The sequence below is a fragment of the Pan troglodytes genome, chromosome 5 (genome assembly GCF_028858775.2).
Source record: "Pan troglodytes isolate AG18354 chromosome 5, NHGRI_mPanTro3-v2.0_pri, whole genome shotgun sequence".
In the NCBI taxonomy this organism is placed as follows: Eukaryota; Metazoa; Chordata; class Mammalia; order Primates; family Hominidae; genus Pan; species Pan troglodytes.
The window spans coordinates 95,351,221-95,378,705 of NC_072403.2; the positions used below are offsets into that span (position 1 = coordinate 95,351,221).

Below are 27,485 nucleotides of genomic sequence, written 5' to 3' on the forward strand. Positions count from 1 at the left end.
AAAGGGGGAAAGATCTAAAATCGACACCCTAACATCACAATTAAAAGAACTAGAGAAGCAAGAGCAAACAAATTCAAAATCAAGCAGAAGATGAGAAATAACTAAGATCAGAGCAGAACTGAAGGAGATAAAGACATGAAAAACCCTTAAAAAAATGAATGAATCCAGGAGCTGGTTTTTTGAAAAGATTAACAAAATAGATAGACTGCTAGCCAGACTAATAAAGAAGAAAAGAGAGAAGAATCAAATAGAAACAATAAAAAAATGATAAAGGGGAGATCACCACTGATCCCACAGAAATACAAACTACCATCAGAGAATACTACAAACACCTCTACAAATAAACTAGCAAATAACCTAGAATATCTGGAAGAAATGGATAAATTCCTGGACACATACAGCCTCCCAAGACTAAACTAGGAAGAAGTCGAATCCCCGAATAGACCAATAACAAGTTCTAAAACTGTGGTAGTAATTAATAGCCTACCAACCAAAAAAAAAAAAAAAAAAAAAGCCCAGGACGAGACGGATTCACAGCCGTATTCTAACAGAGGTACAAAGAAAGAGGAGCTGGTACCATTCCTTCTGAAACTATTCCAAACAGAAAAAGAAGGGCTCCTCTCTAACTCATTTTATCACATCAGCATCATCCTGATACCAAAACCTGGCAGAGACACAACAAAACAAGAAAATTTCAGGCCAATATCTCTGACGAACATTGACACAAAAGTCCTCAATAAAATACTTGCAAACCGAATCCAGTAGCACATCAAAAAGCTTATCCACCGTGATCAAGTCGGCTTCATCCCTGGGATGCAAGGCTGGTTCAACATATGCGAATCAATAAATGTAATCCATCACATAAACAGAACCAATAACAAAAACCACATGATTATCTCAATAGATGCAGAAAAGGCCTTCGATAAAATTCAACACCCCTTCATGCTAAAAACACTCAATAAACTAGGTATTGATGAAACATATCTCAAAATAATAAGAGCTATTTATGCTAAACCCACAGCCAATATCATACTGAATGGACAAAAGCCGGAAGCATTCCCTTTCAAAACTGGCACAAGACAAGGATGCCCTCTCTCACCACTCCTATTCAACATAGTATTGGAAGGTCTGGCCAGGGCAATCAGGCAAGAGAAAGAAATAAAGGGTATTCCAATAGGAAAAGAAGAAGTCAAATTGTCTCTCTTTGCAGACGACATGATTGTATATTTAGAAAACCCCATTGTCTCAGCACAAAAACTCCTTAAGCTGATAGGCAACTTCAGCAAAATCTCAGGATGCAAAATCAATATACAAAAATCACAAGCATTCCTATATACCAATAATAAGCAAATAGAGAGCCAAATCATCAGTGAACTCCCATTCACAATTGCTACTAAGAGAATAAAGTACCTAGGAATACAGTTAACAAGGGATGTGAAGGACCTCTTCAAGAAAAACTACAAACCACTGCTCGAGGAAATAAGAGAGGACACAAACAAATGGAAAAACCTTCCATGCTCATGGATAGGAAGAGTCAATATCATGAAAATCACCATAGGGCCCAAAGTAATTTATAGATTCAATGTTATTCCCATCAAACTACCACTGACCTCCTTCACAGAATTAGAAAAAACTACTTTAAATTTCATATGGAACCAAAAAAGAGCCCATATAGCCCAGACAATCCTAAGCAAAAAAAACACAAAAAACCAAAACAAACCAAAAAAAAAAAAACAAAGCTGGAGGCATCATGCTACCTGACTTCAAACTATACTACAAGGCTACAGTAACCCAAACAGCATGGTATTGGTACCAAAACAGATATATAGACCAATGGAACAGAACAGAGGCCTCAAAAATAACACCACACATCTACAACTATATGATCTTTCACAAACCTGACAAAAACAAGCAACAGGGAAAGGATTCCCTATTTAATAAATGGTGTTGGGAAAACTGGCAGAAAACTGAAACTGGACCCCTTTCCTTACAACTTTTACAAAAATTAACTCAATATGGATTAAAGATTTAAACATAACACCTAAAACTATACAAACCCTAGAAGAAAACCTTGGGAATACCATTCAGGCCATAGGCATGGGCAAATATTTCATGACTAAAACACCAAAAGCAATGGCAACAAAAGCAAAATTGACAAATGGGATCTAATTAAACTAAAGAGCTTCTGCACAGCAAAGGAAACTATCATCTGAGTGAACAGGCAACCTACAGAATGGGAGAAATTTTTGCAATCTATCCATCTGACAATGGGCTAATATCCAGAATCTACAAGGAACTTAAATTTACAAGAAAAAAACCAAAACACTCCATCAGAAAGTGGGCAAAGGATATGAACAGACATTTTCAAAAGAAGGCATGTATGTGGCCAAAAAACATGAAAAAAAGCTCATCATCACTGGTCATTAGAGAAATGCCAATCAGAACCACAATGAGATATCATCTCATGCCTGTTAGAATGGCAATTGTTAAAAAGTCAGGAAACAACAGATGCTGGAGAGGATATGGAGAAATAGAAATGCTTTTACACACTGTTGGTGGGAGTGTAAATTAGTTCAACCACTGTGGAAGACAGTGTGGCAACTCCTCAAGGATCTAGAAATAGAAAAATCATTTGACCCAGCAATCCCATTACTGGGTATATACCCAAAGGATTATTGTTGCGGGAAGTCAGGGACCCCAAACAGAGGGACCAGCTGAAGCCATGGCAGAAGAACGTGGATTGTGAAGATTTTATAGACATTTATTAGTTCCCCAAATTGATACTTTTATAATTTCTTATGCCTGTCTTTACTGCAATCTCTAAACACAAATTGTAAAGATTTCATGGACACTTATCACTTCCCCAATCAATACCCTTGTGATTACCTATGCCTGTCTTTGCTTTAATCTCTTAATCCTGTCAGCTAAGAAGGATGTATGTCACCTCAGGACCCTGTAATGATTGTGTTAACTGCACAAATTGTACAGCACAGCATGTGTGTTTGAGCAATATGAAATCTGAGCACCTTGAAAAAAGAACAGGATAACAGCAATTGTTCAGGGAATAAGAGAGATAACCTTAAACTCTGACCATTGGTGAGCTGGGCAGAACAGAGGCATATTTCTCTTCTTTCAAAAGCAAATGGGAGAAATATCACCGAATTCTTTTTCTCAGCATGGAATATCCCTGAGAAAGAGAATGCTCACCTAGGGGTAGGTCTCTGAACTGGCCCCCCCGGGGCACACCTGTCTCTTATGGTTGAGTCTGCAGAGATGAAATAGACTCCAGTCTCCCATAGCGCTCTCAGGCTTATTAGGAAGAGGAAATTCCCGCCTAACAAATTTTGGTCAGACCAGTTGATCTCAAAACCCTGTCTCCTGATAAGATGTTATCAATGACAATGGTGCCCGAAACTTCATTAGCAATTTTAATTTCGCCTGGGTCCTGTGGTCCTGTGGTCCTGTGATCTCGCCCTGTCTCCACTTGCCTTGTGATATTCTATTACCCTGTTAAGTACTTGATGTCTGTCACCCACACCTATTTGCATACTCCCTCCTCTTTTGAAAATCCCTAATAAAAACTTGCTGGTTTTTGTGGCTTTTGGGGCATCACGGATCCTACCAACATGTGATGTCTCCCCCGGACGCCCAGCTTTAAAATTTCTCTCTTCTGTACTCTGTCCCTTTATTTCTCAAGCCAGCCGATGCTTAGGAAAATAGAAAAGAACCTACGTGATTTTTGGGGCAGGTCCCCTGAAAGATTATAAATCATTCTATGATAAAGACACATGCACACGTATGTTTATTGCAGCACTGTTCACAACAGCAAAGACTTGGAACCAATCCAAATGCCCATCAATGTTAGACTGGATAAAGAAAATGTGGCACATATACACCATGGAATACTATGTAGCCATATAAAAGAATGAGTTCACGTCCTTTGCAGGGACATGGATGAAGCTGGAAACCATCATTCTCAGCAAACTAACACAGGAACAGAAAACCAAACACCGCATGTTCTCACTCATAAGTAGGAATTGAACAATGAGAACACATGGACACAGGGAGGGGAACATCACACAGCGGGGCATGTCAGGGGGTGGAAGGCAAGGGGAGGGATAGCATTAGGAAATACCTAATGTGGATGACGGGTTGATGGGTGCAACAAACCACCATGGCACATGTATACCTATGTAACAAAGCTGCATGTTCTGCACATATATCCCAGAACTTAAAGTATATAAAAAAGTTCTTCCAATCATAATAATGTCCCTGTTAAAAATTAGTTTTTTTAATTTCATAATTTTAATTAAGATAATTAAGGCTTGAATAATTAGTGCATTCTCAGAGATTTGGCTGACAAAAAAATTAGTATCTACAAAAAGCAATTTAACAACATTATTCAGTTTTGATAATGGTTCCACAGACAAAGTAGACTGGCACAGAAGTGATATTAATTTACTGGATTAAAAACTTCTTATGGTCAGGAGCAAACACTCAATAGATCACTGTTAGAGAATAAACACTTGGTATTAAGGAAGCACTTAAAAAAGGGTGGAACTTCTTTAGCACTAGGTGTTATGCTAAATGCGTGTGGTGCCACTGAAGACTTATGAAAATTTACAAGCCTGAGAAAAGGAAAAAGATTGGGGCAAAAGTAAGGAACAAGACATATGGAAATATAAGAGAGCTCAAAAAAAGGAGATAAGGAGGGTATATGTTGGTAATTATACTAATTATCTTACTATTCACATTATCTCAATTCTGGACCCTTCAGAATTTATAACTGAAGCATCTATTTATTTGAAGTTAATAGTAATCACTATCAAATCTCACCTTGTTTTTGTCTCCCACATTTCTATCTTTACAATCTGACGTGTCTGAGAATTTAAAAATATTATCTTAATATTATAAGTATTTTTCTCATCACAAAAGCAATATTTGTTTATCAGAAGTGTTTGAGAGCACTGAAAAGCAAAATTAAAACCAAAGAATACCAATAATCTCTACCCATTCAGAACTACCCAACATTAGCACCTTGATGTATATTCTTCCAGGTCCTTTTCTTTGTATCTATGCATATATAAGATTATCTGTCCAAATTTGGGATGATAGCATAGAGTATATTTTAACCTCTTTTCACAAAGGAATATATGATGAAAGCTTTCGTGTCAACAGACAAACATCTGTACTGGTACTCTGCTCTCCTAGAATGTATGAATAAATTAACAGCACCTCATCACACCTCCAGTGGTATATAATAAGTATGTCTATTTTGTTGCAGTCTCAAATAAGGTATCTTTTCATATCATGCCTATATCATGAAATATACATATAAATATATAATAAGTAACAATAAATTCATATCTGTACCTGCTATATGTGTGTCTCTGTGTGGCACATAGGCACAAAACTGTTCTCAAGCAGCATTCATTTATATTCCTTTTATATTACTGTTGTGCATTTTTTCATAAGTTTATTGACCATTTTTATTTCTTCATTTGTAAATTATCTGTGTCCATACGTCCTTAGGCAATTTGTATAGTGGAGATTTCACATTTTCTTACTTACTTTAAAGTGTTCTCTGTTTTTATGTCTTCTTTTAAAATTATTTTTTAGAGACAAGCTCTCACTCTGTTGTCTATCCTGGAGTGCAGTGGCATGATCATAGACAGCTCACTGTAGCCTCGAACTCCGAGACTCAAGGAATCCTCCCACCTTGGCCTCCCAAGTAACTAGGACTACAGGCACCATACCTGGCTAATTTTATTTTAATTTTTGCAGAGACAAGGTCTTGCTTATGTTGCCCAGGCTGGTCTTGAACTCCTGGGCTCAAGTGATCCTCTCACTTCAGCCTCCTAAAGTGTTGGGATTACAGGTGTGAGTCACTGAGCCTAGTCTAATATTCTCTTACTGACCTGAAAGTATTCTTTAAATATTAAGAACATTATACACCTTTATCTTCTATACTGATGTAACTATTCCTCATTCTAGCATTTATTTTTAAACTCAATTTATAATCTACAGAAAATTATTTTCTTTGTTACCATTTCTCATTTTTTGTTATGGATTCTATAAATAAATAATATATAACTTTTGCTGTTTTGTTGCCTCATGTCATCAATAAGAATAAGCAAAGTAACCATCACATTCAGGTAAGAGTCTAAAACCAGTACCACTAAAATGTCAGCATGCATATGAGCTGGCACGATTATTAAAAAGTGCTAGAAATAAAAATGATTAAAATTTAGTTGTGATTCAGTATGTCTGGAGCAGGGTGCAAAATTCTGCATTCTTAACACATGCCCCTGATAATTCTGAAGTGGTGAGAACTTGTATTATTAACTTATTTCGAACTTGTATTATTAAGTTAAAACAAAACCATTCTACTTTCTACTAGGTTTCTGTCTCATTTAAATAAATTTTCCATTTTGTTCTATACAATCAGTATTTCTAAAATTTACCTAAAAATTTCAAGGAGTTCCTGCTAGTTATAGTGTGTATAAAATCAAACTAAAGAAAGACCCCATTCTCCTTCCCAAGGCACTAGTGTAGTGTCTCAGGAAATAGATAAATAAATTCTTGATAAAATCTATTAAGATCTTCTAATTTAGAGAGGGTGGGGCAAAATGAGACCACAAAGAGCAAGCAAATGAAACTCCAAGCCAAAATCCTGGGAGTTGAGAATTTTCTTCTCTCCCCTGGCTTTACTAATGATGACTGGTATTCATTCCAATACAGGATCACTTGTCTGAAGTGGCAAGGGTACACTGTACACATCAACCAGAGGCCAGACTAAACATAAAACTGGACACAGAAAAGCTGAGACCTGGAGCAATGGTTTAATAAGCAAAGAATACACAGAAATCACATTCTCCTACTCATTCTGCCCGTGACCTCTTGAGGACTGATCATGTGCTATGGGTTGAAAGGTGTTGCCCCCAAATTCATATGTTGAATTCCTAATCCCAGTACCTCAGAATGTGACGTATTTGGAGACAGAGTATTTAAAGAAGTAATTAAGTTGAATGAGGTCATTAGAGTGGGCCCTAATCCAATATGACTGGTCCTTTTAAGAAGAGGAAATTGGCCGGGTGCGGTGGCTCACGTCTGTAATCCCAGCACTTTGGGAGGCTGAGGTGGTTGGATCACGAGGTCCGGAGTTTAAGACCAGCCTGGCCAAGATGGTGAAACCCATCTCTACTAAATATACAAAAATTAGTCGGGCGTGGTGGTGGGCACCTGTAATCCCAGCTACTCAGGAGGCTGAGGCAGAGAATTGCTTGAACCCGGGAGGCGGAGGTTGCAGTGAGCTGAGATCATGCCACTGCACTCCAGCCTGGGCAACAGAGCAAGACTCCATCTCAAAAAAAAAAAAAAAAAAAAAAGAAGAGGAAATTAGGATACAGACATACACAGAAGAAAAACTGTATGAAGACACCAGAGGAAGATGGGCATCTATAAGTCAAGGACACAAACCACAGAAGAAACCAACCCTACTAACACATTGATCTTGGACTTCCAGACCCCAGAACTGTGAGAAAATAAATTTCTGTCGGTTAAGCCACCTAGTATATGGCTCTTTGTTACAATAACCCTAAAAAAAAGAATATCCCATATAACATATGAAAAGGTTCTTTAAGACATAATAATGTCCAAACAAGCATGAAGGGAACACAAGGAACATCTACTCAAATTATTTTTAGTCAAATAGCAAGCCTCAATATTAGTCATATACAAGAAAAACAGACATATAATCAACATAATTTCTATGAAAAGATTTGGCAACAGCAAAAAAAGAAGGAATTAAACATGACATGTTCTAAAGAAAATTTACTTCACGTAACAAGTAAACTTTATATAGCAACTGCTTCACAATTAAAGAAAATATGGACTGTGAAATAACAGATGAAAGATGAGATGAAAATATAAACACAAACACCCTACCTAATACTTAGTATTATTAACTTAAAGAATAAGAATATTTTCCATCTAAACAAAATCAAAATGGCCATTATTTTAAAGTCAAAAAAACAATAGATGTTGGCACCATGTGGTGAAAAGGGAAAACTTATACACTGTTATTGAGAATGTAAATTAGTATATCATCTATGGAAAACAATATGGCGATTTCTCAAAGAACAAAAAGTAGATCTACTATTCAATCCAGCAATCCCACTACTGGGTATCCACCCAAAGGAAAAGAAGCCATTATATCAAAAAGACACCTGCACATGTATGTTTATCACAGCACAATCCACAATTGCAAAGATATGAAATCAACCTCAAGTGCCCATCAACCAATGAGTGGATAAAGAAAATTTTCACATATATATCATAGTATACCACTCAGTCATAAGAAAGGATAAAACAATGTCCTTTGCAGCAACTTGGATGAAACTGGAGGCTATTAACCTAAATGAAATAACTTAGGAATGGAAAACCAAATACTGCATATTTTCACTTATAAGTGGGAGTTAAGCTATGGGTACATAGGAGTATACAAAGCAGTATAATGGACACTGGAGACTCAGATGGGAGGAGGGTAGGAGGTAGGTAAAGGATAAAAAATTACCTATTGGGTACAATGTTTTTCAGGTGATGGGTACACTAAAAGCTCAGAGTTCACCATTATATAATTCATCCGTGTAACCAAAAACCACTTGTACCCTTAAGGCTATTAAAATAAAAAATAAAAATAAAAAAATAAGAATATTTTTTAGCCAAGTACTTCTGTGTACTTCTGTTTTGGTGTCTTAGTTCCTTAAATTTCCTTTAGTTGAAAGCTGCAGAAGCTTAAAAGCAGTCAGGCAAGTGTATCTTTATGGCAAGTGAAGACTGTCTTATTAACTGGCAGCTAATTCCGTTTCCATTTTCATTACTATCCAGTACATGTAGGTATGAGAAAAGAGGAAAACATTTATAATTTGTATTTAAAGGGGATTTACTTTTATTAAAATTTGCTAGGTTATTCTGGATAAGAAACTAAGTGATATTATCAAGCAGTTTCTATATTTTTATTATTAAGTGTAAAATATGCAGAGATTCAAAAAAGCAATTAAGATTAAAAATTAGTAATACAGGAACATTTTGACTAAAATCAGTTTTCCATATGTGAAACTGCCACTACATAAAAACACCATTACATTTTAAACGAACTCATAGACTCAGTCACAATTAAGTTTTCCTTCCTGTCTTCTCAGTAAAGCAGCAGTGAAAGAATAAATACAAAAAATACAAAATGTCAGAATGAATAAAATAAGAACATTATGAGTAGCAACTCAGTTGATTCCAAATATTTTTCTATTCTTCACACACATTATGAGTTAAAGACCATAAAAATTTAGATTAGGATGTTTTACAGGTTACAATATTACTAACATATTTTGAACTCCAAGAGCTCAAATGGAGAAAGTAATATGTTGGAGCATTTCTATCTATTTTAAGCAACAGAAAAGTTAATCCAGAATCTTAAACAACTTCTATTTTTATCCTGAACAGCACTGTATTGCTAACGGAATACAGTTGATATGTGTAGCCCGAAAGTCAATAAAATTAAGGGCAAATTGAGTCAAAGATGAAAACATATTTTGCTTAATAAATACAACACACCTTGATCAGTTTTTGGAAAAAAAATACTTGCCCCAAAATTAATTATTCTGATTAACCAAATAATATGTAACTATTTCTTTGCTTAGAAATGTCAAATACTATATAACATTAGAAGAATAGCAGAATAGAATATTGTTGCTACTGTGAATGAGTTAATTTTTAACTGGTTATTACAAGTACATAGAAAAGCTATTAAGTTTTGAATATTTGTTTTATAAGCAGCCACTTTACTGAGTGCTATAATTTGACCACAGTATTTTTTAGTTGGTTTTCTTGGGTTTCAGTAATAGATAAACATATTACCTATAAATAATGATAATTTTGTCTTTTCCTGTCAGTTATATCTCCTTTGTTTTATTGTCTTATTATACAGGCTAGAATTTTCTGAATAATAAAAAAGAAAACAGCAGTGATAACGGGTGTCCTGTCTTTTAAAATAATGCCTCTAATATATCACCATTAATTATGATGTAGCTAATGGTTTGAATAGATTTCAAACATTATTTCAACTTAAAATATTCTGCAAGATTTTACTTGCCAGTATTTTATAAAGAACTTTTGCTTCTACATCTATGTTCACGTGAGGTAACATTTACCAAGTGCTTTCAAAATGCCAGTCACAATTTTAAGCATTCTAAATGTATTAAACCATGACAGCTCTATGAGGTAAGTACTCATTTTACATGAGCAAAACACAGAAACTCCACTAGTAAGTGGTGAAACTGGGAGCATGGGTAAATATGAGACTAATTAGCAATTTCTTGTTATGTGCTATTTTTTTTTTTTTTACCAAGTTTGGATATCAAGGTTATGCTCTTTTTAAAAACTGAAATGTTAAGCTGTCAATTTTAGTATGCTCTGGGACAGTTTATATAGCATAGGAACTATATTTCCTTAAAAGGTTGATGATCAAATCCTTATTCTTATCTGAGCTTAAAACTTAATTCTGCTTAATTAACAATAAAATTTACATCTATTTTCCTTTTTGTCTGTTTGCCTCTTATATTTCTATTTATTCTGTGGATGGACTCTGGTGACAGTTGACAAGCATTCAACCAGTTTGAATAAGGGCTTAATCCTTTTATCTAGTAGCTTAGCGACCATAACTGAGAGTCACCGGGTGAACGCTGGCCATGCCAGAAAGACTAACCATGTGATCTGGGGTAGGGCATCTGCGTCATACAGTATCGGTCAACCTGGAGACTGAGTTCAACCACCTGGGCAATCAATCAATCAATCAATCATGACTAGGTAATGGAGCCCCAATAAAACTCTGAACAGTGGGACACATGTTGATATTTCATATCCATACTGGGAGGGTAACATGTCCTGATTTTATAGGAAAATGGACACTTCACATTTGGGACTCTTCTAGACTCTTCCCTATGCATCTCTTCTTTTGTGAGATTTTAATGTGTATCTTTCGCCCATAATACACTGTAACTGTGAGTACAATAGCTTTCAGTGAGTTTTTTGAGTCTTAGCAAATTATCAAGCCTGAAGTTGGTTTCGGGAAGCTCTTCAACTTGCAGTTGATGTCAGAAATGAGGGCAGTCTTGAAGAGTACGTATACCTGTAAACTCTGTAGTTTAACTCTGGGTACAGCTAAACTACCTTTTATAAAGGGAACAAACAATTTACTCTCCTTTTAGAACAAGAACTCTAGTTGATCATTTACTAGTATACATTTTTACAATTAAATTCCCAAAATATGATTTATTTAAAAAGACAAGATATAAGAAGATAATAGAAATAAAGAGTTTAAGACTAAGAATGAGGCAGGAGAATAGGGTCTGGAGGCGGGGAATCTAAGGCCGTTTTGCACTGACTTCCTAGAACAAAATTGAAAGGAAAACCCTAACTTTCTACGCCTAAGTAACCAAATGACCAGAGGCTACTCCCTTTGCAAACCCCTACCTTTTCTGCTGGCAGATGAGAAATTGAAAGTACCTCTGACTGGTTGGTTTTTGCAACCAATCAGACGTTTGCATAGGAGTGTAACTTTGTAACTTCACATCAGCCTCTGATTGGTTGCTGTCCCCAACCAATCACACTGACTGCGGGCCAAGTCTTCATTTGCACAGAAGGGCAGCTTTGTAACTCCACTTTAGCCTCAGATTGGTTGCTTTCCACAACCAATCAGATGTTTGCTAGGAGTGTGACCTTTGTAACTTCACTTCAGCCTCTGATTGGTTGCTTTCTGCAACCAATCAGACTGATTGCAGGCCACCACTTCATTTAAATGGGGTGAACACTAATTGGCCAATGGGAAACCTCTAGCAGGTATTTGGACCTGAGAAGATTCTGTATCCAGGTCCTTGAGCAGCTGCTCAGGCCTGCTCCCACCCTGTGGAGTATGCTTTCATTTTCATTAAATCTCTTCTTTTCTTGCTTTATTCTTTCCTTGCGTTGTGTGTTTTGTCCAATTCTTTGTTCACCAGTAACAAGAGCATATAATAACTGTCAGAGAATTGGTTTGCTAAATGCCTTCAAAAGCCTTTACCAAAGAAAGCAATTAATACATACTGCAACTAGTTACATGTGTATCTCCTCTTCTAGATTTAGAGCATCCTGCTGGCAAAATCTAGTTTCTTACTCCGATATTACCTAGGCTTTGCTTAGGCTTTGATAAGATAGCAGATATTCAATACTTTTAAAAATTTGTTTATTGATACATAAATTTGTATATTTTTATAGGGTACATGTGATACTTGGTTACATGCATGGAACGTGTAATGATCCAGTCAGGGTATTTAGGGAGTCCATCATCTTGAGTATTATTTCTTTTCTTTTTTTTTGAGACATAGTTTTGCTGTTGTTGCCCAGGCTGGAGTGCAATGTTGTGATCTCAGCTCACTGCAACCTCCATCCCTGGGTTCAAGCGATTCTCCTGCCTCAGCCTCCCAAGTAGCTGGGATTACAGGCATGTGCCACCATGCCCAACTAATTTTGTATTTTTAGTATACGGGTTTTCTCTATGTTGCTCAGGCTGGTCTCAAACTCTCAACCTCAGGTGATCTGCCCGCCTTGGCCTCCCAAAGTTCTGGGATTACAGGCGTGAGCCACCACCCCCGGCCACCTTGCGTATCATTTCTATGTGTTGGTAGCATTTCAAGTCTTCTCTTCTAGCTATTTTGAAATATACAATACAGTGTTGGTAACTGTAGTCACCCTACTCTGCTATCAAACATTAGAACTTATTCCTTCAATTGACATATTTGTACCCATTAACCAACCTCTCTTCGTCCTCGCACCCTCTATCCTGACATACACACACCCTTCCCAGCCTTTGGCAACTATCATTCTACTCTCTACCTCCATGAGATCAACTTTTTTAGCCCGGGTGTGAGAACATGGGATATTTGTCTTTCTGTGCCTGGTTTATTTCACTTAACATAATGAGTAGGTACTCAATGTTGGTCTAATTCAATTAAATCTACCAAATGCAATTTGAGGACTTTCAGAAAGGTCTCTCAAAGACCTCTGTCACTCTCAAAGTGACAAAGGTATTCTCCGGTGACCTGTCAAAGAGTTAAAGGTTCACCATTCACTTAATTTTCTGCCCTTAATATTCCTGAAAGTCGAATGGCAGTAAGCAAAATCTCTACAAATAATACACAGTATTTTAACTGTAGATTCATTTAGATAATCAGATTATTTTCTAATTATCAGCTTAAAAATTTTGAAATGTAGTACGAACCAGACATGTCTTAATAAAAAGAGAGAGAAAAAGCTAGATCTACAGCTGGTTAAAGTAAGAAATTTCGTGAAGGATAGGTGGATGCGTTCTGCAGGCTGAGGAAGTAAGATACTGGATAGAAATGTAATAACATAAAAGCAATGAATACCAAAACAGGAAAGAAACATACACTAAACAGAGATAATGTGGAAAATTCAAGACAACCATCAATTTGGCTATTTTAAGATCTACTTTCATGAAATCAACTCTTTCATATAATACAATCTCTCTCATGAAATCAATTCTTTCATATAATACATGTCTATCAATGCAAGTGTCCTAGTGTTACAGTTTCACTAGTGCACAGCTTTTTTTTAATGTCCACATTATACAAACAATCTCAATAAATGGCCAAGGTTTAAAACTGTTTTAAACTTCACTGCTATCCCAGTGAAGCAGGAGGATTGTTTGATACCAGGAGTTCAAAACCAGCCTGAGCAACATACATAGCAAGATCCCATCTAAAAAAAAAAAAAAAAAAAAGGTTAAAAAAAATTAGATTGGTGTGGTGGTGCACACCTGGAATCCCAGCTACTCGAAAGGCTGAGGCAGGAGGACCACTTGGGCTCAGGAGTTTAAGGCTGCAATAAGCTATGATAGTGCCACTGCACTACAGCCTGGGTGGCAGTGCAACATCCTATCTCTTACAAAAAAAAAAAAAAGCCAAATTCTAACATTTTTGCTGTCTGTTTTGTCGTTATATATTCCTCCTCATTTCTCCACAGGATTTTTAAGATATATTACATATTTTTGTGATTTTTAAAATTTGATTTCAATGTAAACAAAAAAGTAGCTGGCTGTGGTGGCATGTAACTGTAGTCCCAGCTACTTGGGAGGCTGAGGTGGGAGAATCACATGAGTATGGGAGATTGAAGCTGCAGTGAGCCATGATCATGACAGTGCACTCTAGCCTGGGCAACAGCAGTGAGACCCTGTCTTAAAGAAAATAAAAAAATAGGCCGGGTACGGTGGCTCATGCTGGTAATCCCAGCACTTTGGGAGGGCGAGGTGGACAGATCACAGGGTCAGGAGATCGAGACCATCCTGGCTAACACGGTGAAACCCCCTCTTTACTAAAAATACAAAAAATTCACCGAGCATGGTGGCATGTGCCTGTAGTCCCAGCTACTTGGGAGGCTGAGGCAGGAGAATCGCTTGAACCCGGGAGGCGGAGGTTGCAGTGAGCGGAGATCAGCCACTGTACTCCAGCCTGGGTGACAGAGCAAGACTCCGTCTCAAAAAAAAAAATAAAATAAAATAAAATAATAAATAAACTATTTTATTTCAATGCAACTTATCACATAACAATTTTTAAAATATATTTTTAAAATAAAGAAGAAATATATTTATTTTATTTTAATTTAAATTTTTTAGAGCAGGGTCTCACTCTGTAGCCCAGGTTGTAGTCCAATTGCGCGATCATAGCTCACTGCATCCTGAATCCCCTGAGTTCAACCAATCCTCCTACCTTCTAGCCTCCTGAGTAGCTAGGACTGTAGGTACACACCACCTCTCCTGGCTTAAAGAGGAAATGTTAATGTTCAATGTATACACACAATTTTAGGACAATTGTTTAAAGAGGCCAGCTTTGATAATTTCTAAGCCATTTCTATTGGTATTAGAAAAGAAAATGCCAGATAAGCAATGTATTTTTATTAAAATGTATCCTTTGATAAAGGTTAAGTGAGCATTCATGCATAGATCAAGTTAAACATTGTAACTTTCTATGTGTAGGTTAAAAACATAACTGTTTAAGTCACTATCTGTATTTTTGCTCATGCAAAAATATATTTCACATTACTTACAGATCAAAAGTTATATCTTCAATTGTTTTAGAAGGAGACAAAGAAAACAAACATAATGCATGTATGTATTTGTGTCAAGGTCTTATTTGATGATATATCTGTTTGGGACCTAGGTCTGAAATTTGTAAATAACTTTTTAAAAGTTCATCCTTAACTGACTATTATCTTTCATTTCTATTTCAGAGAATTCTATGTTTAACTTCTAGTATCTAGTTAGCTAGTTAATCCTAAATATTAGCAGTAAAGGATGAGCAAAAAAAAAAGTAGTACTTAACATCTGACTTTAAGATTCTAAAATATAAAGTCATGAATGAGAAAAGTTAAACTCCAAATGATCTACTTTAGGTTCAATATGGTTTTTAAAACAAGAATATTTCAGACTGATTAAATTTAATAAATCCCATGGTATTAGTTCCTATATAATAAAAAAAAATTTTTTTAACTATTGCCTTAAAGTAAAACATATACTCTATAGAATAATGGTGTAAATACATATCAAAGCAACATAAGGCACTAGGGAAGCAGATAAAAGATTAATCACGTTATTAAGATGGGAAAAGGAGAACAGGAGAAGTAATTTTCTTACAACAGTAAAGGGCAGATTTGGAGAGAGAAAGAGAACCAGACAAAAAAGAATGAATTTTATGAGTTCCTGGAATAAGTTCAAAATGCAAGAATTGATGCCATTTTTAAAGGTACATAGCTGCCTTATAGACGTAAATTATTTACCTCATTTTCGGTTCCCACATCCAGAATGACAGGCAGACATTCTTGAGGATTCATCCCTCCGCAAGCTGTATATAGAGCCAATTTACCCACAGGGATGCCCATTCCATTACAGCCAAGGTCTCCCAAGCCAAGAATACGCTCTCCATCAGTCACCACAATGGCCTGGAAGAAAAAGAAAAATTACCTATTAACAAGTTTTCACAAATCCTGAGACACAATTTCTGAAGTTACTACTAGTGAAATATTAAGCTGTTAAAAAACATAAATTGAATATTTATGAAAAAGATTTTATAAATTGTAATCGTGGAAGAATAGGGTGAAGAAATGAACTTGATTTATAAATATGCTTAATTAGGTTATTTTAAAAAGAAGGGCAAGCGTGCACATATTCAAACATACCAAATAACTTAAGTTTTCAATCAAGAGGAGCAAGTGGGTAAAGTATAGGGAAATAAGAGCTCAGACTGGGAACCAAAAGAAACATAGGGTGGTTTTGAGCAAGAGTGTCCTTAGTAAAGTACTGCATAGTTACTGAAGAGATTGAGGAGGTTATATCTCTGCCCTAAATGCTCTGATCTTCAGTTTATGCATCCTGGCACTATCCTCCTATTTTTACAACAATCTGACCCATTCTCCTTAACTCCTATAATCACTTGATATCTTTGAAACATGTCCAGTACAGTCTGCTACTTCTTACCTGAAAATTTTCCACTAGACTTAATGAATTTTGTCTCTCTCCTTCCTTCCTTCCTTCCTTCTTTTATCTTTCTTTTTTTTTCCTTTTTTCCGAGACGGAGTCTTGCTCTGTCGCCCAGGCTGGAGTGCAGTGGCACAATCTCAGCTCACTGCAACCTCTGCCTCCCGGGTTCAGGCAATTCTCCTGTCTCTTCCCAAGTAGCTGGGATTACAGGCGCCCGCCACCACGCCTGGCTAATTTTTGTATTTTTAGTAGAGACAGGGTTTCACCATGTTAGCCAGGCTGGTATCAAACTCCTGACCTCGTGATCCACCCGTCTCAGCCTTCCAAAGTGCTGGGATTACAGGCATGAGCCACCACTGTGCCCAGCCTGTTTAGTTTATTTCTAATTAACTTGAATATTTATGAAGCATATACTTTAATCATGTGGAGATTTTAATTCTATGTAATTTGATATCATTATTGAACATCTTTGTGATTCATGTCAGTTATGTGAATTTAAACAAAACCAATCTTATGAAACACAATTTATTAGATAGTCTACAAACTGCTACACTCATCGTATTCAGAGAAACATGGGAATATGTCAGTTATTTGGCCTTGGGTGAATTTAAGCTTCTGTTTCTTATTGGTAAATTGGGAGTAATAAAGGTACTTTTCAGAGTAGCTGTATAAAATTGGGAACCAGGTCTTTTTGCTTACCACTGTACATCAGCACCTAGTACAGCATTTGGCACACAGTAAACAATCAATAAATATTGGTAAATTGAATAAAACTATGATTACATAAAATGAAATCATGATATATAAAGAACTTACCACAGTACCTGGTACATTACAAATTCTTAAAAATTTATAGCTATTATTACTATTATTTCACTGGAGCTAATTATAAAGTTATAGCATTTTAGATGTAAAGAGAAATCTAAAGTATATTCCATCTATTCCTCTTATTTTATAAATTAGTTAACTGAAAAATCAGAGAACTGAAATAATTTGCCTAAAGTGATTTACTTGGTTAATATCAAAGAACCAGAAACCCACATATGTTAATTCCTAGTACAGTGCTCTTTTCACCATACCACATTGCAGAATATATTTTAAAATATACTTCTAAGATATTTCATTTAATTTCCTGTTCACCTATATTATTCAGCTCTTGAAAAATTGTCTTAAAAGCAAATACATTTGGGAGGTAGGTGAAAATCATTTTTGCATATTCTATACATTTGTCTTTGGAAGATTTTCCATGTCAAATAGCAGTGGATCAATATGTGATGCTCTTTTGGAGGAAGCAATCCGATACTACTGGGTTAACTTAGCCCTGATTTAAGGTAAAAAAGATAAATACTGCAGATAACTATAACTTTGTTTTTTAAATTAAATTAAGGCCAAATTTTCAAAGTCCTAATACTTCTAATGTGTATTTAACAGACAGTTTTATTTACTGCATTACCACAAATAGAGGTATTTTTACATATCGTTGATAATATACACTTTTATGAATGTGATCTTTACATAGGTAAAGTCCAGTTGGCCTGCCTATACTTACAAATATTTTTAATGATATGTTTTATAAGGAGAGTAATATTGTCATTTAGCTTAGTTAGCTTAGTCATTTAGCTTAGCTTAGTTATGACCTGAATAATAATTTATAAAATGCTTTCCAGATTTCATCAAAAGTGCTTAAACACAGAGAGTTGTTATTTGGTTTCAAAATTCTGAAGGGATTTCAAGTGGCATAACTTTTCACTTATTTTTGATAGCTCATCTATGTTAAACTAAATATATGTCTTGAACATTAAAAAAAAAAAAGTGGGCCAATTGCAGTAGCTCACGCTTATAATCCTAGCACACTTTGGGAGGCCAAGATGGGCGGATCACCTGAGGTCAGGAGTTCGAGACCAGCCTGACCAACATGGCAAAACCCCGTTTCTACTAAAAACACAAAAATTAGCTGGGCGTGGTGGCGAGTAGCCTCCCAGCTACTCGGGAGGCTGAGGCAGAAGAATTGCTTGAACCTAGGAGGCGGAGGTTGCAGTGAGCAGAGATCGCACCACTGCATTCCAGCCTGGGCAACAAGAGCAAAACTCTGTCTCAAAAAAAAAAAAAAAACAAAACAAAACAGTGCATTCTTTCTTATTTCTTCATAACTTTTATTCCCTAAGTTCTTCTCTCAGGGCTATTATTTATATTATTTAATAATATACATATACATGAACATTTAGATATGTAGTAGTTTGAGAAGTTTTTAAAATATGTTTTGAGACATTTGATATTTATGCTTTATTACAAACGTACATTTATAACATTAATTCATAAATACTTCCATATAAAAGAGTAGATTTTAACAGTAAAATAATTCTCTCAAAGAAAAAAAGTTTTGTCACTTATGTAGTTTATCACTAAATTAATATTCTCTTGCTTTTTTTAACCTACTTTATCTCCTGCTTCAGAAAAATGAAGCAGTTGGATGTTTTCTGTACGATAATTAAGTCACAACTGCAGGATTAATATCAGTAAGACAACTACAATTCTATCAGTGATGTCTGTTTTTCAAAAATTAAATCTTCACCCCACTATACAAATTATTATCTAGGCATTACCTGAATAGAAACTTCTGTATGAAATACGCAGATTTCTCCTGAACACACAAAGATATTCTCCATGTGTCCTGTCTTCATCCCTTCATTTAATTTCCCAAGGCCCATCCTCTTGTAGCCTACCTAAATGCAGAACCTTTGCATCTTTTCCTGCTTTCTTGAAACTATTCTAAAATCTGTTTCCAGTGAACCTTCTTCAAATATTACTTATATAATTTCCTTGTTAAATATGACATTCTATTTTTTCAAATCTAAATCTCTGAATTTCAAAACCTTTTACAAGAATTTGATTACCCCTTAAACAATCTTAATTCCACTATATTCCAATATTAACACTCAGCTTTAGTCGGGCGAGTGAATTTCCTTATTATCTGAAAACACCCCATTCTCTTACCGAACTTGATATCTACATTCACCTGTTCCCTTCTTAGGATAGTATGTTCTTCCCTTTCTAACTATCAAAGGTTGGATTTAAGTTCCGACTTTGCTAGAAAAGTTTTCTTAACTATTCCAGCCTTCTCTAAATAATATTCTCCTCAGAATGAATAAATAAGGCACCTATAATACCACACATTTTGATTATATTTTGCTTAATAATTGCCTTTATTTCATGGGTACTTTCAAGTATATAGTACAGACCATATAAGATACACTTATCTATCTTCAGCATTCTTTTACAATCAATAGCTGCCATTTACTAAGTACCTACTATGTGCCAGGCACTATGCTAAGATTTTTAAATAAAAGAGGGCATAGTTAGGGATAAGAACATCAGTAAGGGCCCAATATTAAGAGTCCAAAGGATAAAAGTAGCTTATGAATAAAGTTAAAGATGCAGAGATCAGTTAGTTGGAAGAACAAGAAACGGTGTGATAGCTTACTGCCTAGCTGTTAGGACGATTACAGGGATATTGGCTAGAACTCTCTACTGCAGAACTATTTCCTCTATTGACTTGTTAATTCTTGTTTGTTTGTTTGTTTGCTGAGACAGGGTCTCACTCTGTTGCCCAGGCTAGAGTGTAGTGGTGTGATCATAGTACATTGCAGAATTGAACTCCTGAGCTCAAGTGATCCTCCCACCTCAGCCTCCCAAGTAGCTGGGTGCATGCCAAGTAGCTGGGACTACAGGCATGCATCACCATTCCAGCTAATTTTAAAATTTTTTCTAGAAATGGAGTCTCACTATGTTGCCCAGGCTGGTCTCAAACTCCTGAGCTCAAGCAATCCTCCCACCCACCTCGGCCTCCCAAAGTGTTGGGATCACAGGCCTGAGCCACCACTTCTGGCCAACTTGTTGATTCCTTAAATTTTCTTTAGATTCCTGATTAAAAGTAAACATCCTTAGGTGATCAGACATTTATGCTTTACACAATTAAGATGTTTCTTAGGGTAGTTTCTAAGACCAGAATCTGTGGATAACATGGTCTTGTTGATAGCAGAAAAGCTGAGGAAGCAACTTAGGTGGAGAAAGCAAAAAAAAAAAAAAAAAAAAAAAAAAAAAAAAAAAATTGAGGACACTGGAAATAATAAAAACCATTTTAATTTACAAGTTTTCCTAGCATGAGCCCTAGAGAACCAAATTAATCAATTATAGCCACAATGTCTCAAATAGGAAAGATCACCAAGGCATGGTAGCTCACACCTATAGTTTCAATACTTTGGGAAGCTCAGGCAGGAGGACTGCGTGAGGTCAGGAGTTCAAGACCAGACTGAGCAACATAGTGGGACTTTGTCTCTAAAAAAATTAAAATAATTTTAAAAAGATCATTAACGGACTTACATTCAGAAGTTATAGCTGAAGTGCCTTTGTACCACCAAAAGGCATTGATTTATTCCATCCTGGTACTAAAAGATACCACAAAGTTGCTAGGCATTCAACAGAAAAGAAAGAGGGAACCAAGGGAGAACAAACACTTCTCACCTCCCTTAGACAAGGAAGATGGCATAGCCCTGTGTCTAAGAACAGGGACTCAGAGGCCAGCTCTGGGGCCTGCATGCAGTTCCCACCACTATCTTAAGCTACTTTGTAACCCATCTGCGCCTTTCTTTCCTCAATCAATTATTATTATTATAAGAGTTAATCCATGTAAAAAGTCTCATTCAGAACGCTACCAAATGTCAGGTACTATTATTACTTTTATTTTCATTAGCTCACTTACAGAGGTAAGTCAAATGAACTACTTAAAGTCATAATGATAAAAGAAATGAATTAACAGACTTTTTTTCTTGCCTACTTGGATTCCTCTTAGTGGATAATTAAACACAACAGATAGAATTTAAGGGTTTGCTTAAAGAAATTCAGATGCTATCACATATTCAACATTTATCATTACTTAGAATGGAGGTACTAAGAAATTAGATAATAGGAAAACTTAGTATCTAAATGGCATCAGAATAAAATTAACCCACTATGTAAAAATCAAAGGGATATAAATTAGGTGATATTCACTAGAAAAGCTAATGAATGCTACCTATTATCATGAGAATTGTCAGTATATTTTAAACTGTTTTATGGGACAGAAAAAAGAAAAAATTTGCTATAGTGGAAAAACATGATAACTTACCTTGATGACATCTTCTGGCCATGCATTGAGAACTGAAGCAATATGCCCTCGATCATGGATACTAATAAAGAGACCTCTGCAGAAAAAAAAAAAGGAGTAGTTTACATTTACTTCAGGCCTGTCAAACTACCAGGAATATCTTAAAATTTTTTTCAAACAACAATTTAATTTATCTCAATTTTTATCAAACTGGTGGACATTATTTCCTTAAACAAATAAGGGGCAGGAATTCTTATAAGTAAGGGAGAAATTACTTGAAATAATATATTGACATCTACAATAAAGGGAGATTTGTTGTCTTAGATATTTTAAAATATTTTTAAATTAATAAACATTCACTATTTTTATGTACAGAGAATTTAGATACCATTATCAGTTCCACTCACAAATTCATTTAGAATCTGTCATGATATAATATATATAAAAGCACTTTGAAAAGCAACATGAAGCATCTGTAAACAGGTATTTCCAACGTATATGCCACCTAATCCATTTTCACCACGAAGATGAGAACATGTGTTAGAGATGGCTGAAGTGACTGACTAATGCTGAGTAGTTCTTTCATGTGGAGCTCACTTGATTTCTTTGATTTGTGATCTTAGTTGCCGTTTGCAACTCTGTTATTTACTCTAAAGTCTTTAACACTGCTTGCCCCTCCCATTTCCTACAAAATCTTAACAAGTAACTTCACAAATTAAAATAATAGAATTTAAAATATGTAAATGCCTTATCCTCATTTAAAAGTTTTGCTCTAGTATTGTTAAATGTAACTCACATACAGAGAACCACATACAGCTTAATGAATTGTTATAAGACAACCACCTTTCTACATGATATTCATTTAAACAGAATCTTGCCAGCTACCCAAAACCCATCCCCGGGTTTTCTCCCAAAGACTCTTCCCTTCTAAGTGTAACCACTATCCTCACTTTTATGGTATCACATCCTTTATAGTTAATTTATTATTTTATCACCAAATCATAAACCTTCCATAGGCACTATTGTTTAATTTGTCTGGTAGAGTTTCCCTCAATATAGATTTGGCTAATTACATCCCTATGATATAGGTTAACATGTTAATCTTTCTTCTGTATTCTTGGAAAATTGGTAATTGAAAATTGAATCTAGAAGCATAATCAGATTCATGTTCAATTTTTTTGGACAAGACATTTCATGGGTTGATGTTATCAGAAGGCACACCATATTTGGTATTCCTTTTTGTGATGTTAGTAGCTCATTTTGCTAAATGTCTAAATTCATGAATTCATCTGGCATTACAAAATGGCGATATTCCAGTTGTATCATTCATTATGTATTTACTGGAACACCCCTTTAAAGAGAAATTTCACCACATCTACTATTTGAGTATCCAAGGATACGGTTGATATAGAAAAAGGAAAAATGCTCAATTTTCTTTATCAGTTTTTAAATTAAAAAGCTGGTTAACTACATTTCTTCAGAGGTTTCCACTTAGTTGCTGTTGTGTGTATGTGTGTGTGGTTTTGTTGTTGGTTTTCTTTTTTTGATCAATTTGAACTCATGGATTTAAACATATTTGGTATGTTTCAATCCATTATAGCTATTTTCCTTATTGATATTCATATTATCTCATCTTGAGCAAGTGAAAGACTCTTCATGCTGTCCCCTGAGTCCTTTTGACATGTCTATAGTAGCTTTGGATAGATTCCTTGCTCTGTTATGATAAAATGTTCCAGGTCTATTTTGAAAATGTTCTGCCCAGACCTAAAATGGCCATTTTTCTAATCTGTTTCCTTGAGCAGAAAGTGGTCAGGCAAAGGTCAGCTCTCAACTCTCATCTCATTTGACCTCTTGACTGTTTGACATTGTTGGTTTTCCCTTTTGTGAAACACTTTCTTTTCTAGCTGCTGAGATACCACATTTGACTACATTTCCTCCTAATCACTATCTGCTTCTTCTCAGGTTCCTTTGCTGCCTCCTCCTCTCTGTCTTCTTAATGTTGAACTGTTTCAGGGCTCTATACTCCTCTCTTCTCCAGCTACACTCACTGATGTAACTTAAGCACTCTCATGGTTGGTTGTTTATTTTTGAAAGTGTCTCGCTCTGTCACCCAGCTTTGAGTGCAGTGGCATAATCTTGGCTCACTGCAGCCCCTGCCTCCTGGGTTCAAGCGATTCTCCTGCCTCAGCCTCTCAGGTGGCTAGGATTACAGGCGCCTGCCACCACGCCTAGCTAATTTTTGTATTTCTAGTAGACATGAGATGGGGTTTCACCATGTTGGCCAGGCTGGTCTTGAACTCCTGACCTCAAGTGATCCGCCTGCCTCAGCTTCCCAAAGTGTTGGGATTATAGGCGTGAGCTATTGCACTTGGCCTCTCATGGTTTTAAATATCATATTCATAGCAGTGACTCTCAAACTTCTATCATCACTCTAGACCTCTCCTTGAGCTCCAAACTGTAAATCTAACTACCTACTTAATTCTTTCTCATTATTCAATCTTCAGCTAAAATCTTGGCTCCTCAGACAGGCCTTCTCTGATAACAGTAGTCAGTGCACCTCCACCCCAACATTTTTACCTCCTTCACAATACTTAAAAATATCTGGAATTATTTATTTATGTATTCAAATGTTAACTGTCTGTGTCTTCCCTGGCATCATCACCCAGCGTACATGTACACACAAAGCAGCAACGTGCTTAAGTACAAAGAATCTCTATTTTGCTTGCATTTGTAATCCTGATGCCTATAAGTGTGCTAGCAAGTAGTATGTATCCAACAATATGTGCTGACTTCAGTGCTGAAAAATAAGGCTTTTATAATCAAATATTATAAAGCACAGAAAACATGAAATAAATCCAGCCTAATACTGACTCATTAAGTAACCCAAAATTACGTCAGTGCTATAGGAAGATTACTGATGACTGTCTGACTCAACAAGAATATTAACTTACTAAGCTGACACTACATTATATCCTTTCATGGTTTTCTTGCTGTTTCATATGAATGTATTTTGTTTCTCAAAATTGATTATAAGTTCTTTATAAGGTATATATTTCTTTTGGATCCCTGTCATAGTCCAATGTGAGCCTATAAAATCAGCAGGATCTCAATAAATAATTATAAAATTAAAATATTTTTGGACTTTTTAAAGAAGGCACTTTTGTTGAATTATTAAGACATTCTTGGCAATATACTATTTTTTATTTGTATAAATTTAGGGGGTACCAGTGCAATTTTGTTACATGCATAGCTTGCACAGTGGTCAAGTCAAGGCTTTGGGGTATCCAGTAATATTTCTCAGGAACTTGTTAGTTAGCCAAGGTTTTCCAAGTAACACTGGTTTCAGGAAACACCATTTTTTTAAATAAGAGAGACAATGAATTACACCAAAATTAACACCAATTAAATGCCAATGTTTATTATATCTGAGTTCAGCTTCAGAAGAAGAGTCATTTGGCCACCTGTAATCTCTTGCACTGAGTAGAGATTCATTCATAGAAAGAATTATTACTTTTGAAGAGAGTTCAACAAATAAAGGACCTGTAACGTCCCACCAAAACCAAGCATTTCAGGAGGGCTATTTGAGTTATTTGCAATACTTCCTGAAATGTCTTCATAATTAGAAACCAAATGAGATATCCAAAAGTGTTTTGGCACAGAAATGACTCATACTTTCTGGTAGACAGTTGGATATAAAAACATTAATTTTCAACATATACATATATACACTTATAAAATAAAAAAGTTTAAATAAGAAAGGTATTTATCAATATTTTTTAATGAATGGAATTATAATGAATACCTTTTCACCATCCCTGTTATTCTTGATCAATTTAAAATGTTTAATTTTAGACATGCCAACTAAGAATACTCCTATTTTTGTTCTTGTTTCGTGTTAGAACTGAGACAATTTTAAAATATGGATGCTTTTTCATATATATAGTTCAAACTTTTCTCATAACCTCTTCCTTCAAAACAGATTTGGGAGATGAGATAATATTCTTACTTCTTCATGTTATCTCAGATAATATCCCTAAAAGTTTATTTCGTATCAAGATAAAATTCACCTTTTTATAACATGCAACTTTCTACTGTAATCAAACTTGTATGTCATTTTGGAGATAAGTTTATGACCCTGATCCAGGATCAGTACAGGTAGTAGCCATTCTGAAATTTTCTTAATAACCCTCTGTTCCATTACAGAAGCCAATTTTACTATCTTTTGAAATAAGAAAAGTAAACCCCACATTTTTCACAAAATGTGAGTATGCATTAGTGAGCCCTGCGAGTTAAGCCAACACTGAGTTATATACCAAAGGTCTGGATTGACAGAAAAAGAAGTACTAAAAAAAGCTAACTTCAAGTAAAATGTAGGTCTAAAGATCAGGAAATAGCTAGGATAAAGATGCAGATTTAGGATAGATATGCCTAGAGTTGCAAGAAATAGAAGAATTATTAAAGGGGAAAGAAGAGAAGGCCAAGGAAAAACATTACAAATTAGTACCCACAATAAAAGAATAAGGTGACTAAGAATGGCCTTTGAGAAGAAAATGATCTAACAGGTAAGACAACCAGTGTTTCTGAAGCCAAAGGAAGTCAAGGGGAAAAAATGTTAAGAAAGTATAGATCAATATGATCATTAAGTGCAGTAAATTCTTTGAATTATTCTTTGAAGTACATTACATAAAATTGTTTTTTTTCCTGAACTATGATTTAAATAGCCAACATGATGCCGCATCACTACCAAATGATGTAATGCATTTCCTACAAATAAAAATATTCTCCTACATAATCTTAACCAGAAAATTAATATTGACACATTATTACCATCTAATCCTCAGACATCATTCACATTTCACCAGTTGTTCCAATATTGTCCTTCATAATAAAGAGTAGTTCAAAATGCTGTGCAATATTTAGTTGTCAGGTCTCTTTGGTCAATCTCATTTCCTCAGTCTTTCCTTGACTTTCACGACATTGATACTTATGAACAATTTAGTGTTTTTATAGAATGTCCCTCTATTTGAGTTTGCATACTGTTTGCTCATAATTAGACTGAGATTATACATCTTTTGCAGTAATATTACAGAAGTGATGCTGGCTTCTTCTCATTGTTTACTGTCAGGTGGCACCATTGCCGACTGGTCCTATTAGTGATGATGTTCACATTTAACACTTGATTAAAGTGGCGTCCTCCAGGCTTCTTTACTGCAAAGTCATTCTTTTCTACCTTTGTATTTAACAAGTATTTTGTGAAAGGATTCTTCAAAACTCTGTAAGTATACTGTTTCTTCATCCAACTTTCAATTTATTCAGATCAGTATGGGCTCATAGTTTATTATCTTATTCAACAGGTTTTAATCTATTGCAAATATAATGTATCTGATGGCCAAATTGTCCCAGGTTTGCCAGAGGGAGGCCCTTCAAGCTGGCTTCTATGGCTTTTGAGATATCCCAATTGTGATGGTTAATACTGATTGTCAACTTGATGGGACTGAAGGATATAAAGTATTGATCCTGGGTGTGTCTGTGAGGTTGTTGCCAAGGAAGGTTAATATTTGAGTCGGTGGGCTGGGAAAGGTGGACCCACCCTTAATCTGGGTGGGCACAATCTAATCAGCTGCCAGTGTGGCTACAATATAAGCAGGCAGAAAAATGTGAAAAGAGAGGCTTGCCTAGCCTCCCAGCCTACACCTTTCTCCCATGCTGGATGCTTCCTGCCCTCGAACATCGAACTCCAAGTTCTTCAGCTTTGGA

At 35.6% G+C, this 27,485-nt stretch overlaps 1 protein-coding gene across 2 annotated transcripts in view; it reads right to left on the reverse strand.

The window, feature by feature from the left end:
• Nucleotides 1–27,485, reverse strand: part of ME1 (malic enzyme 1) — a 214,394-nt gene that overhangs the window by 112,167 nt on the left and 74,742 nt on the right. For both annotated transcript variants that reach the window (XM_518610.8, XM_063813239.1), the window contains exons 4-5: nt 21,750–21,825; nt 15,886–16,047 (exon numbers count right to left, since the gene is read on the reverse strand). In XM_518610.8, coding sequence (XP_518610.3) covers nt 15,886–16,047; nt 21,750–21,825 — 238 coding nt within the window. The remainder of the gene's footprint in view (nt 1–15,885; nt 16,048–21,749; nt 21,826–27,485) is intronic.